Source organism: Trachurus trachurus, assembly GCF_905171665.1.
Source record: "Trachurus trachurus genome assembly, chromosome: 18".
Classification (NCBI taxonomy): Eukaryota; Metazoa; Chordata; class Actinopteri; order Carangiformes; family Carangidae; genus Trachurus; species Trachurus trachurus.
The window spans coordinates 27,864,930-27,891,320 of record NC_139909.1 but is presented as its reverse complement, the minus strand read 5'-3'; the positions used below and the strand labels follow the sequence as shown (position 1 = coordinate 27,891,320).

The following is a 26,391-nucleotide window of genomic DNA, read 5'->3' as shown; positions in this document are numbered from 1 at the left end:
TAGATAGACAGGAAAGGGGGAGGCAAAGAGAGGGGGAATGACATGCAGGAAAAGTCTGCCTGACGTGGGATTCGAACCGGGGCCGCCTGCGGTGAGGACTGTAGCCTCTACATGGGGCGGCCGCTTTACCCACTGTGCCACGCACCGCCCCGAAAATTTTAATTTTTATGTGAGATTTGATTCGACTTGAACAGAAACTGACACCGTCAACACACAAGCAACAGGACGGACCTACCTGCACAGCACTATTGAGGAAGCAGCTGTTCTGGCCCGGCTCATTCAGCAGTCCTTTGGTGGGGGCCAGAGACAGCATGCTCCCCGGCTGGTACGATTTCCCCAGATTGCCCCCCGGCTTCCTGAAGAACTTGACCCATGCCATTGGATAGCGGGGTCTGCCTTCAGACAGGTGGGATGGTCAGACGACGGGGCAGTTTGGGGGCTGGGATCAGATCCCTTGGGCCCCTGAAGGAGCGATGCCCCCAGCAGTCTGGGGTCTATGTTATTCCACGAGCTGCAGCAGCTGTCTTGCTACACATGGGCTTCTAGTGCATTTTTGCAGCTCATTTAGAAGGGCCTTTTTACTTAATTTACAATTTTGAAATTGTTCCAATGCAGGAAAAAAAAAAAAAAAAAATCAAATGTAAGCACAAAAAGTTACAATCCAAGTCTTTGTTTGGGGAAGTCTCTGATGATTCTCTGCCTGATGCTTCTGATGAGATCCTTTTCCACCACAGGGGAACACACCTCAGTCATCCTGTAGTCTTGATGGTTCGGCACAAAGCTTTAAAAAAATCGGAGGTGGACTTGAACTTTTCCACATGGTCCCGATGCTACTGAAGATGTTCAGCTGCTGTTTATTCTCCCTTTAAGAGACTCATCCATCGTAAAGGTTTATCCAGACTGGACAGCGAACACAGCTGGGCTCTGTTGGAGAAAGAGAGAAATGAGATTAAATGAGATTTTAGCTGGCATTATGAAGCTTATTATCACTAAATGCTTTTTCTAGTATGTTAAATTGCTCTTTTCAGGGGACAGTATGTTTATACAAGAATAATGAACAGACAAACAGAGTGTAAATCTAAGGTTATGCATGCCTGCTCCAGGTTTGAGGCCAAACCAGATTTCCTCAACATGTCAACAAAGCTTATACATTAACCTTACCAATACCCTTTGCACTGGAGGCGTGGTAACTAAAGTCAGCCGGTACCAAGGTTGCACATTAACATTCAGAAAAAAATTATTTGTATCGTTTTTACAACATGGACAGTAATAGCCAACAGATACTTAAAGGGAAAAACAAGATCACATTGAATTGGAGCATAATTTGCATAAATGTGTTGACTCATGTGCTACTGTCCATTAGGAATACAAAGAGTAGAAAAACACAACACAGCACTACCACCCAAACGACAGTGAAACCCCATTAAGTGCAGCTTGACTTCATTCAGTTGCAATCACTAGTGCACAGGAGAAATAAACCACCAGCATTACTGGCTGTAAAGATCTGCTGTCACTACTGACAACAGTCGTCCTCTGCTCTCATTACTGTTAACTGCAGACTACAGTCTATGCCAGGTCTGAGTATTTATTGTTCTACCTCCAACCTTACAATTCCTTTTTATTTGTTCAATTGGTTAATTACATTTTCTAATTGATTAGATAAACAGGACAGATTTATGCCACAGGGCACCAGATTCATAAATCGTAAAATTTGCTTATTTTGATTCATTAGCCTAGTCGTTAGAAAATAACAATGTATCAATATGTCTATAGTAAAAAAAAAAACAAGTGTATGGCAGTTCCTCACATTTGAGGAACTACAACCAGAAAATATCACATAGGCTACTTCTTTTTAAGGTATTGAATTAATTTTAGATTTTAGAGAGGAGTTGTTACTTGGGGGTTTAAACCCCACTTAAGTTGTTGTTCAGCATCAATTCATGGCCTCAAATTTCAAAATGTCTGTGGAAGTTTCTTTTGTGTCCCTTTTTGTCACTTTGCCTGGCATTGTCATTCTTTGTTACATACAGACTACCTGCATGACCTATTTTTAACATGAGACGAGGAGCAGAGGACATGATAACAAACTACACAAGATGCAGCTTGAACAACGTAGTAAGAAACACCAACACAAATTGCTGTGAATGTGCACACACAGTGTTCCTGTGAAAGCAGTGCTGAACACGGACCAACTGGAGAGATTTGATGGATGAATATGCTCGTGCTAAGTGAGGCGGTGGAAGCTGTGTCTAGGTTATTACATTACTGGATGCCCCAAGAGGTCCATAATATAGTAAAAGTCTGTACATTTTGATATGTTTATTGTGATTTTTAGAGCATATTCCTTTATGTCATGCTAGATGATACCACAGCTTGTTCTGTGGCTTTACAGAAAACTGAAGTTGTGGCAAAGGAGATGTACTTCAAGCAGCAAAAAAAAACACAAAGAAGCAACAACGAGCAATAGTTTCTTGTGTGATACATGATGATTCATCCTCCTTTAGTCTCTCACACCTAAAAAATAACCTCAAAGACAAAACCTCAAACATTTTGTTATTCAGAGCGAGGACAAAAAAAAAAAAAAATCCTGCCCTACTTTTTACAAACAATGAAAATTCCCTCTAGTAAGTCTCCAGAACCACACAAAGTTTCAGCCAAAACCAGTTGGACCACATTGCTATCCTGGTATTTCAGGAATCCTCAGTGGACGATGGTCTGTTGCAACAATGCAACTTTACAGCAGGTTAATGGTGCAACCTGGTGAAGTTTAGTATTACAGCCATCTTCACATGCTAATGTTGTCGCTTCTGTACTTTGCAAGTGGCCTCCGTAACAACGGCATTCCAAGGCAATCACAGAGTTGCTCAAGAGCTGCTGGTTTCAGTGGGCGGAGGGGACCAGTGGGAAAGTCCATACCCCACCTATACATCCCACCTTCACTAATAACATCACACGCCCTGACATGTTAACCTACATTACAAAATCTCTCCGAGTACATGTGAACATCCAGTCTGTTAATGTGCAATGAGACAGGGTGTGTCTTAACGTCTCTTTGACAGCTTGTAGTTGAAGCAAGAAGCCTATATATATTTATTGGAATATAATCTTCTAATAACTACTCAATTGTTTTTTTTATTATTATTCTTAATTTGACAGGGTGTCAATCACCATGGCACCCCTGTCACCACAGGTCAAATTAAAAACCGATCCATTATTCCTATTTTTACAGCTAATGCAATAACACCCAGCAGGACGGCATGGCGTCTCAGCAAGCACAGACAATAACACACATCCTCACATCCACTGTACTCAACATCATTTTGATGGCATGGAGCATGAGGCCAATGCATGCTTTGCCATGTGACGTTGCTGACAACAGCGAGAGTAAACATTTAAAAAACTAGAGGGAAAAACAGTTTTTATTGCATTATGGTTGTCCACTTAAAAACTGCAAATCTCCCCTACCCTGAGTGAAATTGGCACTTGCTGACCATAATTTAGGAACATATTTTTATAAAATTGTGCTCTGTTGCTTCAGGGCATTGAGTGCAAAGAGCAACATTTCTTCACACAAGAAAAAAAACAAAGAGAACAGATTTGTTTTCAACATTTTTGTCTCTGGTTAATAAAATTACTTCCACTGTCACTTCATTTTCTTGTGTGATTCCATGAGGCCAACGCTGAAGAGAGCTCAGCAGCTATTTCAGCCTCACCATGCCGTGTTTGCACTGCACAACACTGAGCACATTTTTAGACACAGACTCGCTGAGTTACAATCCAGAGGTTAAAGTGGCACATATTGTACCTAACCTGTGAGCAGGGCTTCAGATCAGAGGAGTGACGAGCTGAATAATGCACACTGTCTGCACAGGCAGCTACACCCACATGACCACTCTGACTGGATTTCAGATACTGATATTTTGTGAAACCCCCATAATCGATTTCAACTGATGTGGCCTTATGAAATATCTGCGTTGCGTTTGTTTATAAATCTGGGTGGAGAAAATGACTCAACTGGCTGGTCACATTATTGTCCCGAAGCCAAGCTTATGTCATTGCCCAATGTAAGCCAAGACGCTTGTTGACACCCTTCCTCTTCAAGTCTTAGTGGTAAATTACACTATGTTCTTAAGGCTTTTTTTCCTTCTGATTCATATTTGCAAGTTTATGCATTTTAACTATGAATTTATTTTCATAAAACCCTTTCAACACATGAGCTACTGTTGATTAAACACTCAGTTCTTTGTTCACAAAGCAATTCATTTCCTCACGTTATCTGGGTTAAATAAATTTACCACTGGTGATCATACAAAGCAAATAGCTCAGTTGACCCTGGATTTTTCTTCAACTACGTTTTAGGCTATGTTTTTTTCTTTTTATGTTTGTACATTAAACCAGCTGGATTTCTGACTGATCATAAGCAGTGTATTTGATATGAGATAAAATGAGATTACTGGCCACTGTAGGGAAATTATATCAAGACTGTACTGTAGATAAAATAATAATATTTAATGGAGGTCAAAGATACATAATCTAAATACACCAAATCAAGCCTCTCTTAAAAAGCATTAAACAGCAAACTTCAAATTTTAAATGTGGAAATATCATTTGATATAATATTATACTTATGCTTTAACTTGCAGTTTAAAAAATACCTTAAATCCCCTTAAATGGAAGAGCAGATAACTAGGCCTACATCACAAGAGTATGTTAAAACATTTACACCTGACAAGGTGTGTGTTACACATGCGTGAATTTATGAATTACTGGAAATTCATTTTTAGTGTATAGATATCTACCTTTTTTTTAAATAAATACACAGTCTTTTATAAAATCTCTAAAGCACAATCTATTTTCTTTTCACCAAGTCACCTCATGCTCTCAGCATGCGGCAGACAGAGCTGTGGTGCAACAGGCTGCACTGATCCAACAGGAATAACACGAAAGAGTGAAACTAATATTCAAGTGTAAACCTCATTAATGACAGACTACCTTCAGTTTGTACAGAGCCCTGTTTCATAACCAGAGTGGAAAATCTGCGGCACTACAAATGTAAAATGAATTTGATTTCTGGGTCTTTACAGGTTTGTCAAGGTGTCAATCTGTGCTCTTAAGCACATTGAGTAAACCGAAACCGTTACATCAACCAATCAATGATAGCTTAACTACCAACTTAATATTAGTAACTTAGTGACTTCATGACTGTAATTACCAACTTACATGGACACGGAAGTTACAAATGAACTATAACCTAGTTTTTTAACTGCCTCGATACAAAACAAAACCCACATCACTGTCACTACATTATAGAAGTCTGTGGTATGGAACTGACTGGGAGCCAAACAAAAGAAGTCAATTCACTTTTTCTCTCAGGAGCAGCAGTACAGGAAGCCCAGATTTCCTTTGTAAACAAAGGCTTTCTCAGACTTGTCAAGCAAAGTCCAAGATTGACTTTCTTTCCTCTTGTCATAGAAGGTGCTAAGGCCAGCACTAGAAAGCAATCGGCCAAAGAGTCAGTGTGTTGTGCATCAGCAGCTTTGACAAGCTTAGAGAATCAGTAAGATGTGGACGCGTTTGGTGTGAAGGCATGGGGAGTCTGATGCTATAATTTGTCTATTAGTGATCTGTTGATGGATGGCCTCATTAAGAATGATTCAATTGATCTCCTTTATATGGTAATGCCAAGAGCAGCTGATGAATCAATCTGTGGGAAATTGAGTCACACTAATTCAATGTCTGTAAGATGTGAAAACAGAAATACATTGTGGGAGAAGGAGCATGCAAAGCCTTATAAAGAGGTCTTTGTGGGAACAATTTAGTCTGTAGATTCACTTCCAAAAACCATCATCAAAGTTGACAACAGAGGTCTTTCAAAACAACTGAAATCCACACAATTTGCTCATGGGTTATACAAAGCCTTTAAAATATTTTTAACACATCTTTGCCTTGATAAAGCACAATGCAATACAGCAGAGAACAACTCACTCCCTCTCTACCACTTCTGACACTCTGTGTTTTAAGTTGAAGTGCTCTATACCTTTTTCTCAAAGCAGATCAATATATCTTTCCGTCAAGCCGGTGCATTTCCCACCTGGTGAGAGTGCCCCCCTTCCCCTTACTCCCCAACTCTAACTCACTGTTGATAAATGGCTTCCCTTACTGGGGATTGGGCTCTACAGAAACTCCAAACCTGATGACTAGCAAAGTACTGTGCATAAGATATGCCTTTTTTTCTGTTTTTAGTAAAATGCATTTCTTTTCCCCGTCTGTGATCTACTCAACATTTTATATAAAACAAGAAAAAATTAAAGTAATTCAACTTTGTTCAAATTGTTTATTCAACAATTCTGAAGTGTTGAGAAATCATCTCTTTAACCCGAATTAACAGCCAGTTTATTTTATGTAAACACACATGAACTTGAACTGCAGCCGTGCAATGCAATTAAATGAAATTTTAATTTACAGTAGATTGTTTTTTAGAGTAACAAAGAAACTAATATTTTGAGATACAAACTTGTGTGTAAAATAAAAACGCTCTATTTTCAGCGCAGTCATGTAAACTCCTTAGAAGTCTGACTCATTTGTTAAATGTAGGAACAAAGTCACATTTTTTATGTCTCACAGCGGACATTCTCCCACTCATATTATTTTTATGTGTGTGTGTGTGTGTTTTCTAAGTAAAGTGATGAACAAAGTGTCTGACATGAGGACAAACACTTCCTCTCTGCTTTCGACACCATGTTTTAATTTTCTGTAATTTAGTGCAGTGGCGTTCCCAAATTCTTCTGTCAGCCTGTTTATCATAATTAAGTGCTGGGACTGGGCAAACACACTAAAGTCTGGAAATATACAACAGCCTTGTAATAATATGCAGCCACTGCATGTCGGAAACGAAGAAACAAGACGTAAGCCTGGACGCTAAAGCCCTAAAATAACAGTGAAACTTGACTATAAAATTCCCTCCGGCCTGCAGACATGGTTTGGAGCCTTGAGGCATCAATGCACCGGTCGTTTCCTGTGTGGGCTTCCTGCTCAAAGGCTTGCCGCTTTCCAGCACACGGTCACCACATTCAATTCTGTGAAACTGAACAGGTCACCTACACTACACTGAGTCACCCATTATTCCTTAGTGCGTCCAACAGAGGAAGAGGGAGAACAAAAGCACATGTTCCAGGATCCAATACTGAATAGAACCTGACTGAAATATAACATCCTCCCCTCCGCTCTCGAGATTGCTTCCTCAATGTCCGACCACTTGACAGGAGTTTGCCAATAAATACCAAGTACAATGATAGTGACCACAAACCTTGTTCCCGTTTCTCCATGTTTAACTGAATTCAATCAACTTTTTAAAGCAGACCTTTCCTGCATGTCATTCCCCCTCTCTCTGCCTCCCCCTTTCCTGTCTATCTCACTATGAGCTATCAAATAAAGGAAAAAAAGCCAAAAATATACTTTAAAAAAATAATAATAATATAAGAAGCCACTATTCTAAAAATAGATTAAGACATGATAGAATGAGCAAACATACGTAATAAGAGTGGGTCTACACTTTTTCCAAGTGCTCTTCTCACATGCTTGCAAACAAAGAGGTGACAGAAGGCGTACCATCAAAACCTGTTCTTCAGCATGCTTCCACATTTACATCACTGTCCTGGTCCTAGAGGAAATGTACTACAACCGTGAACATAAAGGATGAGTGTGCATGGTGTTTATAGGGCTGATGATCTCACTGCTTCATCATCGTCGGGCTTATGTGACTGAAGTCTGCTGCTCTGCACTGGTCTTATCACTGGGATGAATTAAAGAGGGAGAAACCAGTTCACAGGGTGCACTTGATGGGGATCTGCCAATGAGTTTTGAATGAGCTCCTATAAACTTCAGACTGTTTTGTTCGAATATTAAAAAGAAAAAAAAGGGTGTGGAGAAATTACTCAGTAACAAACCTCGGAGTCCACAACCAAAACATAACAGGAAACTTGGCAGTTAGCTTGGACTGTGCTTGTTTATCCTGAGGTGACACAACACTTAAAGAGATAGAGGAAGGCTGTTATTTTCACGTAATAAAAGTACCTTTAAGGCATATTTATGGGCCAGTAAATGTATACTCCACAGAATAAGAAATACTTATGTGAAAATAAAAGCTGAAGATGTGGAAAAATGGTCACTCGAGCCTAATTTTCGTTAAGATAGCTTTGTATTTTCATATTTCGTGATAGACTAGCTTGACATACGTTAGCTAGCTGTCAACAACAAACCTGCTATAGGCGACTCTCAAAAAAAGGGAAATACCGACCAAAAAGTTAGACAAAATAAACTGTCAAAATGACAAAACACGTCTCCTTGTGTGTTCAACATTTTCACGCCACAGTTTCTAACTTAACCCGGCTGCCACTAACTTACTACCCGACCGACTGGAAGAAGCTAATGCTAGGCCTACCTGGTTTCCGACTTACCTGTGCTGCAGGTGAAGCTACACTTCCGCCCTCACGCACTGCTCGTAACGTTACAACAAACACATACTGGGGAAGTTTAAAGAGCTACTTGTATGTGTGTGTGTTTGGGAGGGGGAAAGGCCACTCACCTCAGGAGAGAATAAAAACCCAAAGTGTGGTAATATCCTCCGGTGTGGTCAGAAGAGGAGTTAGAGTGTTTTAGTGGAGTTTCTGGAGGAGGGACTGAGGGAGTCTCCGGTTGAGCAGAGACGCTGGAAACTCAAGCACTAACCGCAAAACAAAGTGTTATCCTTCCGCCGTTCAAACTTCTCCCTCTCTCTCTCTCTCTTCGGCTTCAGTGGGGGTTTGTTTGTTTTCTCTCATAAATTCCACTTCGGGAAAACAGCAGCAGTCTCCGTCCCCTTGCCAGTAGGCTATATCCCAGGTTTTTCAGAGGCGTGCTGTGCGGCTCTGCTGCAGTCCGCTGATGCGCGGCGTGAGTGAGCAGTAGTCGCTCGGTCGACTTCGGCACCTGAAATACTGGATTAGAGATGTTTTCAGAGCTGAGATGTCAAACCCCGCCTCTTCAACACTGTATTCACTGCAGTCTGCCATGCTACTGTACACCGCTGCCACAGTCACAGCGCATACACACTCACACACACACACACAGACGCGGGTGGACACACACTCCTATATTTGCAGAGCGCCAACTCCGCTGGCAGGCTCGTTAATGTTGCTTTATAGTGCAGGGGTTTGCAGTTTGCAGCGCACTACAGTGTGCACGGTGTTAGTTCACAATTCTCCTTCTGCAAAACTGCACACACAATCTCTACTTCAACATTTGTTCAAAAGTATTTTGTATTTCTTATAATGGGTGGACTTACTTGTACCTACATTCAATCATTCATTTTATTTTTATTTTTCTGCAACCAGGGGTGCAATAAATAATAGGCAAACGCACATCTGCGTCGTAACGTGGTGGTAAATGATTAAGCATGCTTTCAGAGGTGTTAAACATCCACCTATATGATTATACCCCCAACAATGTGGTGGCAATTTTAAGACTATGATGATTATGAACAACTGAGAGCAGGGGGAAAGTGATGTAAGGCTCTTGTTACCCAAACACCATCTGCCTGATCCTGTTATATAAAGAAAGCAAATGAAAGGGGTGTAGGCTACAATTAAAGCTTTTCTCCCCTCTTTAGAAAGCAGTGGGACTAGCGAGTGTAATAGCCCTATCATGTTTTATGGCTCAAGCTGTCCACATTTTTATTTGAAATAATTATATTAATTAAAATAAATAGACTGGATTGCCTCCACAAGAGGGCATCTTATATTTGCTGTATAAATGTGGGGCCATAAACTTTTTTTCTTTCTTTTTTTTCTTTTGATGATGATCCATTAGTTTATTTTCAAAAATGTGTCAAGGTAATAACATTTTTAATGAGTGCCATGTCTCTGGGTTAGCCTGCACATAACTGAGATATAAACACAATTTAAATACAGCCTTCATGACACGTGCATGCATGGCTTTGCTTCGTTGCTATGGGGGACGAGTGTGTGTGTGTAATATTTGCAATCACGACTCATCAACAAAGGTCAGTCCACTTTTTTAGCTTTTATGACATCTTAAAAAAAACATTTCATCCTTTAACTGCAATGTCTGCTAAATTTAGACTAAATGCTGCAGGAGATGATTCAGTTTGAGTTTCTATGACACCCTTGAACTCAGTTATACAATCAAACACACCAATTATTATAACCCTGTCATACATCTAACAAGCTCTGTGTTTAAAATGAAATCCTCTGCTCTCACAATAATCATCACCATCACTCCTTAAGGCTGAGGAAACTGTATGCAGCGATCGAGTGTGCGGTGAGAGGTCACAATGTATCAGCATGGTCCAGCCTTTCCCCAGGAAGTACTTGAAAGGGCCCATTGAAGAGACAATACCATTTCCCTCCACACACATTTCCTCAAGGGACATATAATGCTTCCTTTTAAAATATAAAAAAGTCTGAGTGTTGTAATGTGTAAGAGGTAATAATTTTGAGTGATATCAGCTTTCAGGATCTTGATGTAGGCCTACTTATATCTAAAGATCCCTACACACTTTTTGTCAAAAGCAAAAAACGCTGAAAGCCTGTTGCCATTATTATACTCCTTTCTTTTTTCTGTAACTTTTTAGACAGGTTTAACAAAATAAAACAAACATTTTGTTAACATAGTGGTACTCTGCACTCACATTGTGGTGGTGGACATTCCCACACTGACTGTCCTGACCTCCTTGCTTTGAAGAGCACCCTGTGAATCTCCCTATAAATTATGGATCACACAGCTCAGGCAGATCAAGTCTTCAACAAGTTACACAAATGTAAAGTTTTCTTTTCTGACCTTGGTGGACAGTTTGCTCTCCAGTGGTTGGATCTGACAATTTGTGCCCTGTCAGCATTGCTGCGCGAGTCTGAGCCAAAAGTCTAAAAATGACTGTATCGTTGCACTGACACATCTCTGCCTGGCTGGCATGCACTTTGAATGGCTGCTGCAGAACAGTGGCTCACTGGTTTTCTGATTTGGTGTATTCATTTTTAACCCTTGCTATGTCTGTTTGTCCCAAGTGTTCTCTGTTTTTGCTTGTGTCTGCAACTTTCAATTGAATTTCTGTTCCAATATCCTCATATCTTCCTTAAATTATTCTTGCTCTTAAATCTTAACAGCACAGCAAAAAAAACTGATCGCACACAAGTTGGATCCTGTTGTGAAGGACATTTTAATTTCAGATTAATTAGCAAGACTTTGCCAGCTCTGCAAGGAGAGAGCGCACATAGTAAACGTCCCACTGAGAGCTGGTGCCATTGCCCTGACTTCTCACCTTGAGAAAGCCCCAATGAACAGCAAGAGATCTGCTGAACACAGTGGATAAACACGGCTCAAATGACAAACCTGTGTCCTCTCTTTGCCTTTTTTGCAGTTTCACCAACAACAATATCACTCCAGGAATCAAGTTAATTTCTAATGTCAGATATGATTTATTTTGCCTTTGTTCCCACCACACAACCACCAAAGTTGCCTGTGCCCTTTTTTTTGTCTGACTGGATAGATCCAGTAAAGATTTTGATTGGGTCACTGGGCAACTAAATTCCATTTCAACCCAAATGTGCTGGGCCATTTGAAGTGGGATATTTTTAGTAATGGGCTCTGGCTTTTCAATCCATATTTACTGTACTCTACAGCACTGAGACACAAAGGGGAAGTGGGGCAACAATTCCAAAATTACACAACTGAAACCATTGCTTTCAATATTTTACACAAAAAGAAATGGAATATAAAAACTGCAAAAGGTTGAAATTGGAAATAAATGTATAGGCTTAATAACAACCAATCATTCCTCAACCATTTCATGATTTAATAATGGGAATATGATTAGATAAGTATATTTGCATGCATAAAGCTACAACTTCCACTACTTAACACCAACCAAAACATAGACTTGATGAGCTCCTGTCTCAGCCTGGGTAATAATAAATGCCCTAGTTTGTGTGCATGTTGGTGTGCGTGTCCACAAACTTGGACGTGCACAGTATCATGGGAAATGCAAATAATTCAAATGGAACAGCTTGTTCTAATGAAGGCATGTGAGGACACAGGTTGTCCTGACTGTGCATGTAAACACAAACAAATATGGGATATTTGTAAAAAAAAATCAATAAAAATAAAAAATTCATGTTGTTGTGCGTGAGTTGGAACTGTGAGTGTCAGTCAAAGTTACACGCCTTTAAATGAAAAAACACCCTTTTGTCACTTTCTGCAAAGTAGAAGGGGTGAACAAAGCAAAGCTTGTAATGTTTTCTGTGAACACCATTTGTGGTGATATTGAATTACTACTAATGAGGAACCACACAGGAGTGAATGCCCTGTTGTTACGTAAAAGATTAGACATGCTCAAACGCCACAATGGGGGCCACGGGAGGCGACGCCTCTGAAGCACCTCGTGCTATGTTTAACTGGGGATTAAAATCCAGTAATGATGAGTTTTTTTGGAGCGAAACCATTCCTCAGGTTTCAGAAGAACAATTAAGTCAGTGGTTCTAGGTGAGGACTTCTTGTTCAGATACTTTTCAGTGTCCTTCTTAGTTGTGACATCTGGAAATTCATGTCAGTCCGGTCAATGTTCAAAACAAAGAAAACAAATTCCTGATAAGATACAAGAAACTTTCCTTTAGTACAACTATTCTAGATGGTATTTGTGTTGTGTCATGGTGAATTAGCACTACTACAAACACAACATGATGTCCCAGCATGCGGTGTATTTCATAATACACCGTGGGAGCAGGTGAGAGATTTTGTCCAGCCAAAGGGAAAGACCCTTCTTTGCACATTTATTTGTCTTATGCATTTGAATTGTTTGCTTTCTAACCACAAAGTAGGACTGTGCTAATTGTTTTACTGCAGAAAAGCGGGTGACATAAGCATCATTTTTTGGCAACTGACCACGTTACATTAATTCTGGAGTGCAGCCAAAGGGGAGACTGTGATATATTTCACTGCTGTGTTTGCCGTATCCGCGGTAGCTGCAGCTCACAGGGAAAGCATGCTATTGCCTCAGTGCTGCTGTCTGTTAGGGAAAGTAATACCCTTCATTGACTAAGATAAGGCACATTAATTATTCTTTCCCCGGCAACATCATCAAAAACGGGCTATTTCCTCCCTAACTCCACATTAAGGATATTTAAAGCTATTTGCTGCTCTTTCCCAGATACATTAGATGAGAGATAGGGACTTTACTTGTCACCTGAAGGTCTCAAGACTACAGTTTGTTTATTTAATGGCTGTGTAAGTTAATAATTCTTCACTGACTATTAACCACAAAGTTAACATATATTGACCAGTCAGGAATATAGATGACTCCCTTGAGGTAAAAGTCAAAGCTTGCTTGCTGTGAGAGAACAAGGCTCTAATTGGTCCCGAGGGGTTTTCCAAGTAAATAGGAACACAGACTTGAATGTTCATTTGTCCAAACAGGCTAATTACTAGCCTAGCTGTGTGCACCCTTCCATAAAGTGGCTTCTACTGTGGTGAGTTTTGTGCACTTAACCTCTCTGCACTTGATGAAAATGAGTGCACATTGCTCAAAAATAATTTTCCCTTCAAAAAACCAGACATTCATTTCGGCATTCATCTTCTTGATCCCATCCAATTAAATGATACCCACAAATACAAATACAGACAAACACAGAGATGAGCATTTCCATTACTACACACGCACGTATGCAGGCATCCATCCGACCACACTCATAGGTCGCTTTAAGACAGATTCAACATTTTCTCAGAGTGAAACCCATTGCGTCATTTCACCTCGTTTCAGGACTGGAATGTGTAACCCGTCACCTTTCACCTCACCTCACTAGCAACCTAACACCGCCCTACTGACCCCCGGGATGTTTTATTTTCACTCATATTTTTAGATATCCCATTGGGCTTTGCACTTTCCTGTGAAAATGACCACCTGCTGCACACATCCATCAGACTGGGCGAGTATATCATGTCATCGGATGAGGAAGACGTGGACTAAAACATTTACACGCTGTAGATTAGCCGTGCTTTGCAGATACTTGTGGATTTCGATGTCAGCGGGTCGCTCTAACACCACACTGCAAGGTTAATCCCAGATTTCCAACATGTCTGGTGGAAAATTTGAGCATAAACTCCACCAACAATCTGATCTGTGTCTGGCTACGCTAAAACCTTCAAGAGAGCTACACGTCTCCCTCAAGGCACAGTTCAATGCCCTTGCAGTTTTTATTTCACAACACATTTGTTTTCTCGCTCGACCCACGCATACTTAAAGAAATCCTTCTGGGATATCGGCTGGTCATGTGGTTCAACCTTTTAGCAGCTGTCTGTGTCAGCAGCGTACTGCACACTCAGGGTTCGGTGCTGTGTGTGCAGATGGAAACCCGGGGGACTTTAGCTTTAAAACATGACAGTGAATGCAACAGCAGCAGAGTTCATTGTTAACTGCTGACAAAGATACTGAAGACCAGCTGCTCGGTTACAGCCTCGGCTCGGTCACAGAGTAGGCTACACAACAAAAAGGTGAGTGGTGAAATTTAGTCAAACTTGATGTCTCCTTCACCCCTCACACCTGTTGAACACACACAAACACACACACGAAAACGGCATGTTCCCATCTTATCAGGGCTCTTGTTACATAAGTACTGGTCACTCCAGCCATAGATGCTTATCAGGTGTTTGTGTGCTGTTTTGCTCCAACACATTAGCACAACACAAATCTAGATTTGGAGGACGTTAGCATCAGCAGACACAACGAGAGTCAATTGCTGCACATAACCCCAACCCTTCAGTTTAGGGACATTGTCCCTGATCACCAGGGCATCCCATTGTCCAGACTTCACACAGTCTATAAACCAGTGTCCACCTCCTACTGTGCCATCTCATGCCAAGGCAAACACGCTGGAGGGGAAACTGGTTGCAGTTAGAGACTAATAATCGAATCGTCTGGCTCCCCGACCCTCAGCCTAAGCTACAGTCCCTGCCAATAATATTTCCGTTGCTGCATTTTGATAATGGCTACAATCAAAGTTCAAAGAGAGTTCATGACTGCCCTTGATAAACAGTGTTCAGTATTTACAATGGAGCTTGGCAGAGCCGCTGGCCCGGCTGGATGCTGGGTAGTGTGCTGTATACACACCGTACCCCTGATGAGGCTGGCCAGAGGAATTCAATAGGACTTGAAAAAAGGGAGTGGCACCGGGGGCTGCACATTCCTAACGGTCTCCAACAGAGGTGAGGAATGCTGATGCTGGACTTGCTCACATGGCTGTGGGAAATCTGAGTCATTACCTAATTCATTTTTTGGAGACAGAGAAGACATCAGTATTTACATACAGAAAATTGAAGACATCCAGTCTCCACACAAAGATGCACCTGTCTTTGTGAGAAAGAAAAAAAAAATCAGGCGGAATTTTTGCAGATGAGCATGAACATTGCCACCATCTTTGAGTTGATTTTATATCCAGTGTCTATGACTATCATTTTTTTCACTAGATTTTCTCTTGAGTCATTTTAATACGGCCATAGTGGCTATTGTTCATAGGCCTACATTTTAAACATTTTTGTAAAACTGTAATAAGACCTGGTAAACACTTACCTGCTGATTTAAAAGCCTGATCAAGATGGTGTAGAATATGTCACTGTCCTGTTATCACCAACAACAACAAAGGAGAAACGTATTTCTTTGCGATCACCAAGACATATTCAGAGTGTGCAGACACTCAGGCTCAGTATTCATCAGCAGGCTGGCAACCCAGACCTATAACTTAACTTAGCTGACGTCAAAGCTCAGTGATATGTTACATATACCATGTTATCTAACATATGACACCTTGTCGCAGTGATTGACAGCTTCACCAACGGTGACATCTGACCTCCTAACTGAGACTCTTAGTCCTCCTGACTGTTCATCACTTTGTATGTTCTATCTTACTTTGATCAGTCATGCTTCAAATGTGCAGTCACAACCAAACTCTGTGGACAGTCTTCACAGTACACTCCTCTTTTTTCCAAATTTCTCATAAAAGCATTAGCACTGATAGCAAAAATCTAGCACATTATATCTGCAGCATGCAAAGAAAAAATAGTGTTTAATGAAGAAATAATATGATAATAGCTCACATTTCATCTGTACTTTTAGAAATGACTGATTAAAGAATGTGGAAAATCTCCCTGTAGCTCTCTGCTGGTTTCCTTCAATATCCCAAATGTGTTTACTTAAGCCTGCATGAGCTGAGATAGGTTCCTGCATGCTGTGATAATAAACAATATTAAGAGACAGATAAGAAGTGGGTACAGCTCATCAAGCAGTGCGCCCTTCAATCCCCACTCCTTCAACTGGGCATAGCCAAAAGGTGAGAGACACATCAGTCAAGCTGCTCATGTCAGTAAAGCAGATTTGTCAGGCAGTGTAACCTTGAGGCGTGTTACAGTGGCTCACACGTATCTTTGGCCTCTCACATGATGCGATAAATGATGGGTTTGCATACGACTATAGTGCACAGGCGTAGCATCATTTACTGAGGGGAGCCTTCAGTGGAGCTCAGTCCATCTCACTGTGAAATTATTACCAGGAGGCCTGCTGGCCTGTAGGTGTGTTACAGATTTGAATCCATGTCCAAAAAGAAAAAAATATCCCAAAACTGTCTGTTAACTTCCACAGCAGTTTTGGCTGTAGAAAATTAACCTTGAGCATGAAAAACAAAACAACGCAGGACTTGTTGCATTCCACACCATGTTTTATTGTGTCTACAAGATATAATACTCTTATGCACATTAATATACAACAAATTCCATTTATTCCAGAAGCACCTCTCCCTACTTTACGTTAATTCCTGATTTATACATTTTTTATTACTGAGCAACAGCTAACATCCATGGAAAACCAAGGGCTGCTGCACACACAGTGACTTCAACCAGCATCGCCCGACAGAACGCTTTCTCTCACCCTGACTCTGATATGACCCACACATTTCCCCGCCCACCATAACCTCGGGCGCATCGACTAAGTAGACAGCATCTCTGCGTGACTTCATTATGGGTTCAAAGGTCTTCTGACTCAGGGATGAACATAGGCTCAAGGGGAACAGTAGGAAGGGTGAGTGGACCACCCGTTGACACCCAGCCCAGAGCGGCTCTGTTGAAGGATGGTCGGTCTACTGTCGTCTCCGCCTGGAGTTCAGGGAAGTCGGGGAGGGGTTCCACCTGGACTGGCTTGATGGGAGCAGGTCTGGGCGTCTTGCTGAAGCCACCGAATGGGGTTGCAACCCTGGAGGTGACAGCGTGTTAACAGTAGCTGCCATGTGCTAATAAGAGGGACTGCAGTGACATTTAAAGTGATGCAACTAATTAAGTCCAAGCAAAGGATTTGACTAGAGGACATAGATAGCTGCTCCCAAGTGGGAAGCAGACTTGCATACGTTGTGAGTTAGAGGATGTACAAGAGTTTTTTTTAAAAGCAAAAAACAATATTACCGTTACAAAATGGAAAGATGAAATGATGGACCAATAAACATGGCATTTCTAAATCAGGACTGTGTTGCTATAAGGTTATAGTAATTTAAGATAGAATGGCGAGTGGCTCAGTCAGTAAGTCTCTCTGCAAGCAGTTGATCATAATCATTATTATGAAATGAATGTTGCTTGCATAATGTTACAGCTATAGAGCAATGACAGGTTCCCCCAAGCAGTGGGAATGGTTGATGGTTGATGGTGGTGAAACAGCTGTATCTTGATCTTGTATCTATGGAAACTCGGGCCAGCAAAAGCTCCATAGGAGCTCCATATCGGAGATGAAGATGTTGAAGAGGGAGACAACAGAAACCCAGGTAAGAAGAATGATCACAATGCGGATGAATAAGAATGATCCGAAAAGACCACGGATCATTCAGCTTTGGACTTCTAGAAGCAGCGTTATGGTATTCTGACACATCAGTGGAGTAGACCACTTTATCCTGGTAGTTAAACTGACACAGATTTTTACATTTTACTGTCTTCATGAGTTCCTGGGTTCCTGCAGCTCCACCTGAGATTCTTGGAGATGTTCCTAGCTTTGGACAGTAGCCTGGTTAATAGCAGATGCATCAACATAGCGTCATCATAAATTTCACTTGGTGGTGGCTGGTGGGAGAGAGTTTTCCATTGACACTTTAAGTGCTATTTAATTGGTGTGTGATACAGCATCAGCCACTTCAATAAACACACCAAAAAATGACAAGTTCAAGTGCCCCCTGGTGGCTGTGGTAATAAGGACAGTAGCAAAGAAAGACGTTAGATGACGTCGTCCACTTTAAGGAAGCCAAGGTGGGTAGACCAGTTGATGAAACACTGGACCAGTTCATTTTTCATACTGACAGTTGTTATTTCTTCTAACAACAACCACAGACGTTCTGTAAATTTAATCACATATTTATTATAACCATGATACCAATGGTTTTCTTACCTTTAAAAAGCACTGAATTTAAAGGGATAGTTCACCCAAAATTCAAATTTCCCCTCATGTCAACTAAGAGCTGTGAGAATTTTCAGAGTCCTCCGTTCCTTCTCTGAGTTACGGGGGGGGGGGGGGGGGGGGGGTCCGCGCAGCAGTGTTTGTCCATATAATGGTTGTCAATGGATACCAACTTTCTTCGTCCAAAAAGACACACCAAAAAACATCCAAATACCTCCATAGTGCTCGTCTGTAATGTCCCTCTTGTATTGAAGCCCCGACATGAGAAATTGTTCCGAAAAAAATTAAATAAGTCTATGTTTTAAGCTTGTTTGTAGCGGAAGCTCCCAGTGTCTCGGTTCACTGCTCTTCCTGTGTCAGTGCAAATCTCGCGTGATTTGCACTGACCGGTGGAACAATTTCTCATGTCGGGGCTTCAATACAAGAAGGACATTACAGACGAGCAGTGTGGAGGTATTTGGATGTTTTTTGGTGTGTCTTTTTGGACGAAGAAAGTTGGTATCCATTGACAACCATTATATGGACAAATACTGCTGCGCGGACCCCCCCGTAACTCAGAGAAGGAACGGAGGACTCACGTAGTGCATCTCCTGCCACCAGTCTCAGCTGGTCATATTATACTATAGTAAGTTACTGTAGGAGACTTGAGTTGTGTTGATGACTTGCTGTTGGTTGTTACCTGTTGAAACTCCTGAAGCCTGGTAGGTCAGCTCGGGGCTCTGGCTCAGGCAAGCGGGTGACGATAGTGTCAGCTAAGGCCGGGTCACTGATGATGGCCTGCTCCCAGGGAGAGTGGTAGGACTTTGGCACAGCTGTACAGTTGAACTTCTCTGCAGGGATGTCTTTCAAAGGACCTCCGTACCCTGGTTGGGTTATACAACACAGACAGTGATTCACCACAGGGATTTTCCGTGTCAAATAAGTGCAAATATTAACATTTCTATTTGGTTATATTTTTCCCAATTCCAATCCTTTATTCTGTTTTCCAAAACACTCATCTTGTCATGTTGGGGAGGCAAGTAATGATCCAGATTTGAAAACCACCTCATCAAGCAAACATGCTGTCCGCAGAAAGCTGATTGATCCCTTTGATGTCATTTTGTATAAAAGGATCACAGACCTGTCAGCTGGTCATGACTAAACTTGAGTGGGAGCACATGCAGCTTACTGACATCTCTTCATATGATTTCTAGGTACTGAAGTCAAAACAAAAGTCCACATCATGCTGTCATTAGGAGCTGTCCGACGGCAAGGCTGCTTTCAGCTTCAGTGTTAGATTTAAACAGTTTTTCGAAATGACGACAGTTTCCTTTATTTTCAAGGAACGAGCTAAGTCGAGGTGTTTGAAATCAGACGTTGTAAGACCATCCACTGTTTTTTTGTTTTTTTTTCTATTCACCCTTTATACCTTGTTAGAGTTCACAGTAAAATCAAGGGGCAGCTTCCCTGTGTCTCAGTGTGTGTGTACTGTGTGTATGTCTCCCTGCATAGACTGTGTGTGTTGACGGGAGAGACCTATCCAAAGCACTATCCTTCAAACCCAGTGCTTCACTCAGGGGGGCTTGCAAGCTGAGGCATTACATAACACGAGGCACCGTGTCACGTCCTAACCTCTCACAATGAACAATCCCCCTTCCTGAGTTTATGTTTTGCCCGAGGAGGAAGCAGGAGAGACCAAACAGACCTGTGGGGGAAGTTTACAGATTTTGGGGGGAATCTATTACAAAACATTGTGTAAAAGGTTTTGCTGAGGCCCTGGAATGTTGTTGTTATTGCTGGACATTTGGCTGATTGAATATTTTTTTGTGGTAAAGCACTCACACACCCAGCTCTATTGCAGTGTGGGTGGGGATAAAAGAGGGATCCTGATATTCTAACAGGCTCTGTAACTAATATTGGTCTATGGCTTCTTTTGAAAATGTGCATGAAACAATGTAAAATGCACATCACAGTATTTTTCAGAATGCTGCAACAGCAATTCTAATGTAAGTAAATGATCATATAATATTCTTTCCACTTTCTAGATAAAACTTTTCACATCTTCAGTGTTCAATTCAACTCTATTAGAATGGAGTTTTCACTGTATATCAATAGATTTTGCAACTTGTACAGGAGACATGGAACATGCACCCCTGGGTGGACGAGTGTGCTATTTTAAGAGTTCTTACCATTTGATATCTAATGCACTTTGGCCTGATTTCTGCTGCAGCTGGAGTGACTTCATTCAGACACTGAAGGGTGGTGTCTGGTCCCGAGCTCCAGAAATAACACCCCACCCCTGTGTCGACGTACTCATCCCTAAATCAGTGCTGGTTTTGTGTCAACTGGGCACAAATTGAGACACGAGGGAGGATGTGAGTGCAAAGCTGATGGTATCAGTGGCAGAGGAGGCAAACAGGAAACACTTCCCGTTGGTAAAACCCTACAAGGTTTTTTTTGTTAAAAAAAAAAAAAAAAAAAGATGGTCAAAGTTGATTGTAATGAGAATGAGAGAAACAGGAGAATATGGAGGAGCGGACATGAAGCAAATGAGTGGGATGAAGATAGAATGAGAGAAAGGATGGAGACAGGCACAGGGAGGGTGAATGTAAAAAAAAAAAGTGGAATCAAATTCTGCCTGAGGCCAGCAGATTCCAGGCAGGAGGAGAATGTTTTCCTACATGATCAAAGCCTGTGTAAGTACAAACAATGAAAAACAGTTGAATCCCTATCAAAACATTTGCGGATGTGTGGAGAGAGAGCACATCCACACAGGAGCAGCACCATTTCTCCTGCAGCTGGACTACATGTTTAATATATTTAGAAATCAAATCCTGCATGACAAAATGATATCACATGTATCAATACGGCCAAGAAAGTTAATCAGTGATGTCAGGACAAAATGGGAAACAGATTCTAGTGCATTGTTCTGTTCAAACATGCACTTCAAAGTAAGGTCAACTGGTTTGTCAGCTCGACTTTAGCTACAGTTTATCACCGTGCCGTGGTCGTGGGGTCCTCGAAAAGGTCACCTACCCGGGGCGATACTGTCTGGATTTGGCACCACTGCTGTTTCCGGTGCGTCTGACGGCTGCTCCACACCCGTGTTGTTCTGTCCGCCGTGGCTGTTCACGGCATTCTCATTCTCCGTTTGACAAACCACTGCGTCCTAAAGGAAAAGATAGAAGAGGTGAGTTTGACACAGTGACTCTTCTGTTGATACTCAAAGTTCACACTTGACAAAACAATCTCACCACAAGAACCACTTAGTAGCTGGTCCAGAACCTTTTGACAATATCCAGAGCAAAACATAGTTGCCCCTGGAATGTGATAGACACACTTCCATTTCTCTGAGACCTTGATTGTTTTTCTTTGGTCTCTTGGGGAACAGAGGAAACAAGCTGGTAAACACAACACTGACGGACATAATTACCACTTTTTAAGATGATGCATAACATAGAGGAGAGAGTTGCTTAAGGTGCTGAGAAAAATCTAAATTTGCTGAACCAGGACACATTTTGAATGGAATAATAATAGTAACTTGGGTTTTTACGATATTTATGGATAAAAATGGGATTTGACTTAATTGTAAATCAATAGTCTAGCTGAATCCAAATGTTCCACTTTTCAATACTGCTCTTTTTTCCTTTTGAACTCAAAGCAGTTAGCAATTGATTTTTCACATTTTTCAACAACAACAAGCTGAGAAATTGTCCACTTGTCCATTTTCTCTCAACACTAGTAGAAACAATGTTTTCTGGGCTGGGACGACATGTACCACAGCCCAAGCATCCAGCTTTCATCCCTCTGAAAGATATTTATGATGATTTACTCCAGGACTTCCTCAGGAAATGTTGACAACTTGAAACAAAATCCCTCCGTTGCCCCGAGCAATAAACAAACCAGAGATATGCGAGTCCCACTCACTTCAAAGATGAGAGGAAAAAAAAAACTTCTTGGAGCATAATAATTATTTTATCTATGGACTCTAAGAGAGCAATGGAAAGTGCATAAGGCCGCCACAGAAAAACTAAATATAAAAGAATATAACGAGTGCTGCTAATTGATTAGATATAACAAAGAAACTCAGTTAGCTTATCTTGATTGAATTTCACTGAGGGCCTCAGTATATAAATTGCTTTATGTGTGACCAGGTCAGGCTAAGTTAGGTACGGCTGCAGAAAAGGCTGACTTGGCACCCGGCCCATCCATACACAAAGGAACATTAATAAAGCCATTTATGACCAGCCTGAGGACTTTCACTGCTGCTACTCGGTGCCACTTCATGCACGTATAGCACGAGTCAAATAAACACCTCCAGTGCTTAATCTTCCTCACGTGTGCTTTGTCAGGATGTAAGGTATTGTGTGAATGTTTTTCATGTGATGAAGAAAAAAGATGTGGGGGAAGACGGATGACTGTGTTTGGAGAAAACACACTCACTGTATGAAACACTTACAATGACCCCTTTATCAAAGTGTGTTTTAATAGGGGGCTGTAGCCATATGCATCTACTTCAAATGGATGCTGTCCAAACCATATCTCACTGACTCTAGACCAGCCTACAATCTCTATAAGGTGTGACTGCTCCTTTTGTAACAATCTGGACAGAAATGACATCTTTTTTTCCTGCAGTACATGTGTTTTTGTCCAGCTTACATTGAGCTGCTTGTTGTTTTCATTCTGGATGTTCTCAAAAGTGTATTTTTCCGAGCGTCTCTGGCGCATTTTAAAGAGACGGGAGCCGCGGTTTGAGGCGAGAGACAGCTCCTCCAGCATGATGTCCTTAGGCACGCACATTTTCTTCCCAAGATCCATCTCGAAATCTAGACATAAAAGCAAACAAAAAGAGTGAAAAGCTTAGTATGTTCACTCATGAGACTTCTGACAAGACAAATTTCTTCAGCTTTTTCTAATACACCCACATACCAAACATCAGTGAACACATTATATTCACACAGGGAAAAAAAAATAACTGCTGCAATAAAAAAGGCCCAGTGCATGAACTGCTGACTCAGTATTCCTGCCAATATGATGAATAAGGAATCATCTTCCCTCTTAATCCACTCATGTCAGTTGCTTGTTTTGTGGTTAGCGCTGCGTGCTGGCTACTGGATGCTGATCATGGATATGTCACAGGCCTGTATCCAAGTGTGAGACATACAATTTGCCAGAATATCTCTCAGCTGTCAGTAGCCTTCAGACCCTCCCCTATCCCAGTGAGCCACACAGTTGTCCTCACCCTGAAATAGCGTGTTCAAAGGACAACGACAAAGGGATTAGTTACTTTGGCCTATAAAAGTATTCATTTGCGTATTTATAGTCAGGGTCATAGAAGGGAGGGTTGGCAACTGCTGTACTGCCCAATGGTGGTTTCATACCTTCTACACATTAAAGGGATAGTTCTACACATTAAAGGGATAGTTCACCCAAAATTCAAATTTCATTATCTACTCACCCTCATGTTGACTAAGAGCTCTGAGAATTTTCAGAGTCCTCCGTCCCTTCTCTGAGTTACGGCGGGGTCCGCGCAGCAGTATTTGTCCATATAATGGTTGTGAATGGATACCAACTTTCTTCGTCCAAAAAGACACACCAGAAAACATCCAAATACCTCCATACTGCTCGTCTGTAATGTCCCTCTTGTATTGAAGCCCCGACATGAGAAATTGTTCCGCCGGTCAGTGCAAATCACGCTACAAACAAGCTTAAAATATAGACTTATTTCATTTTTTTCGGAAATATTTCTCATGTCGGGGCTTCAATACAAGAGGGACATTACAGACGAGCAGTATGGAGGTATTTGGATGTTTTTTGGTGTGTCTTTTTGGACGAAGAAAGTTGGTATCCACTCACAACCATTATATGGACAAATACTGCTGCGCGGACCCCCCCGTAACTCAGAGAAGGCACGGAGGACTCTGACAATTCTCACAGCTCTTAGTTGACATGAGGGTGAGTAGATAATGAGTGAAATTTGAATTTTGGGTGAACTATCCCTTTAAGAATGGCAGTGTGGAGGGCAGGGTGAAGTGGTGTTTACAGTAAAGGTAGCACTGATATGGTGTTGATGCCACTTCTATGTTAATATGAGATTTAAAAAAAAAAAAAAAAGAGGGTAGAGGGGGTAAAGGAGCAGGATGTGATGATGAGGTGAGAAGGTGAGATGAAAAGAGAAGCAAAGAAAGTATGCAACAGGAGAAAGAGAGAGAAACTGAGAGGTCAAAGGGATGAGAAAACAAGGAAGTGTGGAGGAGATGATACAGTTACCTTCCTGGGCTTGAACCTCCCTGCAGATTGCTGCCGCCTGCATTTTCCTCTCCTGGGTCGTCATGGTAGAGAACCGTGACATGGCTGCTGCCCCTGGGGGACGGAGGGGGTGGGGGGGTGAGGCAGAAAGGCTCAAGAGGCAGCGCACATCAGTACAACCTGTTCAAACGCACAACGAGACACAAAAGCAAAGCAACACCATCGATTGGCCAACATCAAGCATCCACACCACGCACAAAGACCCACCGAAGCAGATAGAATTTATTGGGGCAGTGAAAAGGGCAAAGTTAGCACATCCCTTTAAATAACCTTGGGCTGTTAAACGCCAAGCACATGCTCTTCAGACATGGCAACCAGCTGTGTCAGGGGTCTGGGAATCAATATGTTTGAAATTACCCAAGTGGGCTGAAAGGACACAGATAGAGAACATGGTGCTGTCACAGCAAACACGTGAGACAGTGGATGAAATAGCCCGGCGGAAAGTTTACACCAAGGTGTCAAGTGAACACAACACAAATGTTTCCTCCCAGTCCAAAGCACTTCTCTCAGTGTTTGATGGAACAAGATTCATCACATTTGGAAGTTAAAGGAAAGTTGGCAAAGTTTGGCTTCTGTAGATTTTTAAAACATTTTTAATCAATATATATTTAGCAAAAACAGAAAGCATGTTTAAGAATATATCCATATAAATGTACATAATCGGGAGGTTAAACACACAAAAACAGCAGATGCATTCATCAAAAGCATATTCATTCATGAAACATTAAAATCCATGAATGGATTTTAACTGTAACATAAGGCAAGCTGTGTGACTGGCAGGAACATGGAGAGGGAACAACAGTGGGTGGTAGTGAGAATCATGCTTGATTCAAAGTGCAAGTGTCACATTAGAGCTGGACAGTGGACAGAACACCTGTGGAGAAGCCCGGAGTGATGGCTTACCTGTCCTGAAGGACCCTCAGGGGGGGAGTCTCAGTTTGTGCCTCGGGGTAGGAAGTCAGGAAAGGTGAGAGGAGAGGGTCAGACTGGGTAGTGCGACCCTTGTGGGTGCTGGTGCTCCCCGGCACTGGGGCTGGTCGTGGGGAGGGTGGGCGGAGGGGGCTGCAGCCTGACCCGACTGACTGAGTGACCGAATGAGTGGGTGGGTGGATGTCAGTTTGTCTGTTGTCATTGGTATTTAGTTCACAAGCAGGGGGGTGACTAAATTTAGAGCACTGCCACCGCTGCTCCCTTACCCACCATCTATATCTCTCTGTAGTGTTATTACAGCAGCCTATAGGCTACCAGTCATTCCCTATGGCTACTCACTATACACTTATGGTCAATTCTCTCTACAAATAGATTATAATTAATTACAATTATAACAGATTAATAAACATTTGGTTTATTAACCTAAAGTAGGTCAATAGATACATGCTAAATGAGGTTACCTTAATGTGTAAACAGGTCAAAGTTTGAGATGAATAACAATAGTTCACATTAAAGGGATAGTTCACCCACAATTCAAATTTCAATTTCGAGATTTGCACTGACACAGGAAGAGCAGTGAACTGAGACACTGGGAGCTTCCGCTACAAACAAGCTTAAAATATAGACTTATTCAATTTTTTGCAGAACAATTTCTCATGTCAGGGCTTCAATACAAGAGGGACATTACAGACGAGCAGTATGGAGGT

General features: G+C 41.6%; 2 protein-coding genes across 2 annotated transcripts in view; both read right to left on the bottom strand.

Annotated features, from left to right (window-relative positions):
- Nucleotides 1-8,923, bottom strand: part of usp53a (ubiquitin specific peptidase 53a) — a 31,190-nt gene extending 22,267 nt beyond the window's left edge. The window contains exons 1-2 of the mRNA XM_083992889.1: nucleotides 8,585-8,923; nucleotides 236-924 (exon numbers count right to left, since the gene is read on the bottom strand). Of these exons, the coding sequence (XP_083849015.1) occupies nucleotides 236-379 (144 nt within the window). The 5' untranslated portion in view covers nucleotides 380-924; nucleotides 8,585-8,923. The remainder of the gene's footprint in view (nucleotides 1-235; nucleotides 925-8,584) is intronic.
- A 7,821-nt stretch (nucleotides 8,924-16,744) lies between these two features.
- myoz2a (myozenin 2a) lies at nucleotides 16,745-25,872 on the bottom strand. Its single transcript, XM_083993261.1, has 6 exons — nucleotides 25,658-25,872; nucleotides 24,716-24,808; nucleotides 23,105-23,271; nucleotides 21,482-21,614; nucleotides 19,146-19,329; nucleotides 16,745-17,284 (listed from the first exon to the last, which is right to left on the bottom strand). Exons 2-6 carry the CDS (start codon nucleotides 24,795-24,797, stop codon nucleotides 17,059-17,061), a joined length of 792 nt encoding a protein of 263 aa, XP_083849387.1. The 5' UTR covers nucleotides 24,798-24,808; nucleotides 25,658-25,872; the 3' UTR covers nucleotides 16,745-17,058.
- Between the last annotated feature and the right edge of the window lie 519 nt (nucleotides 25,873-26,391).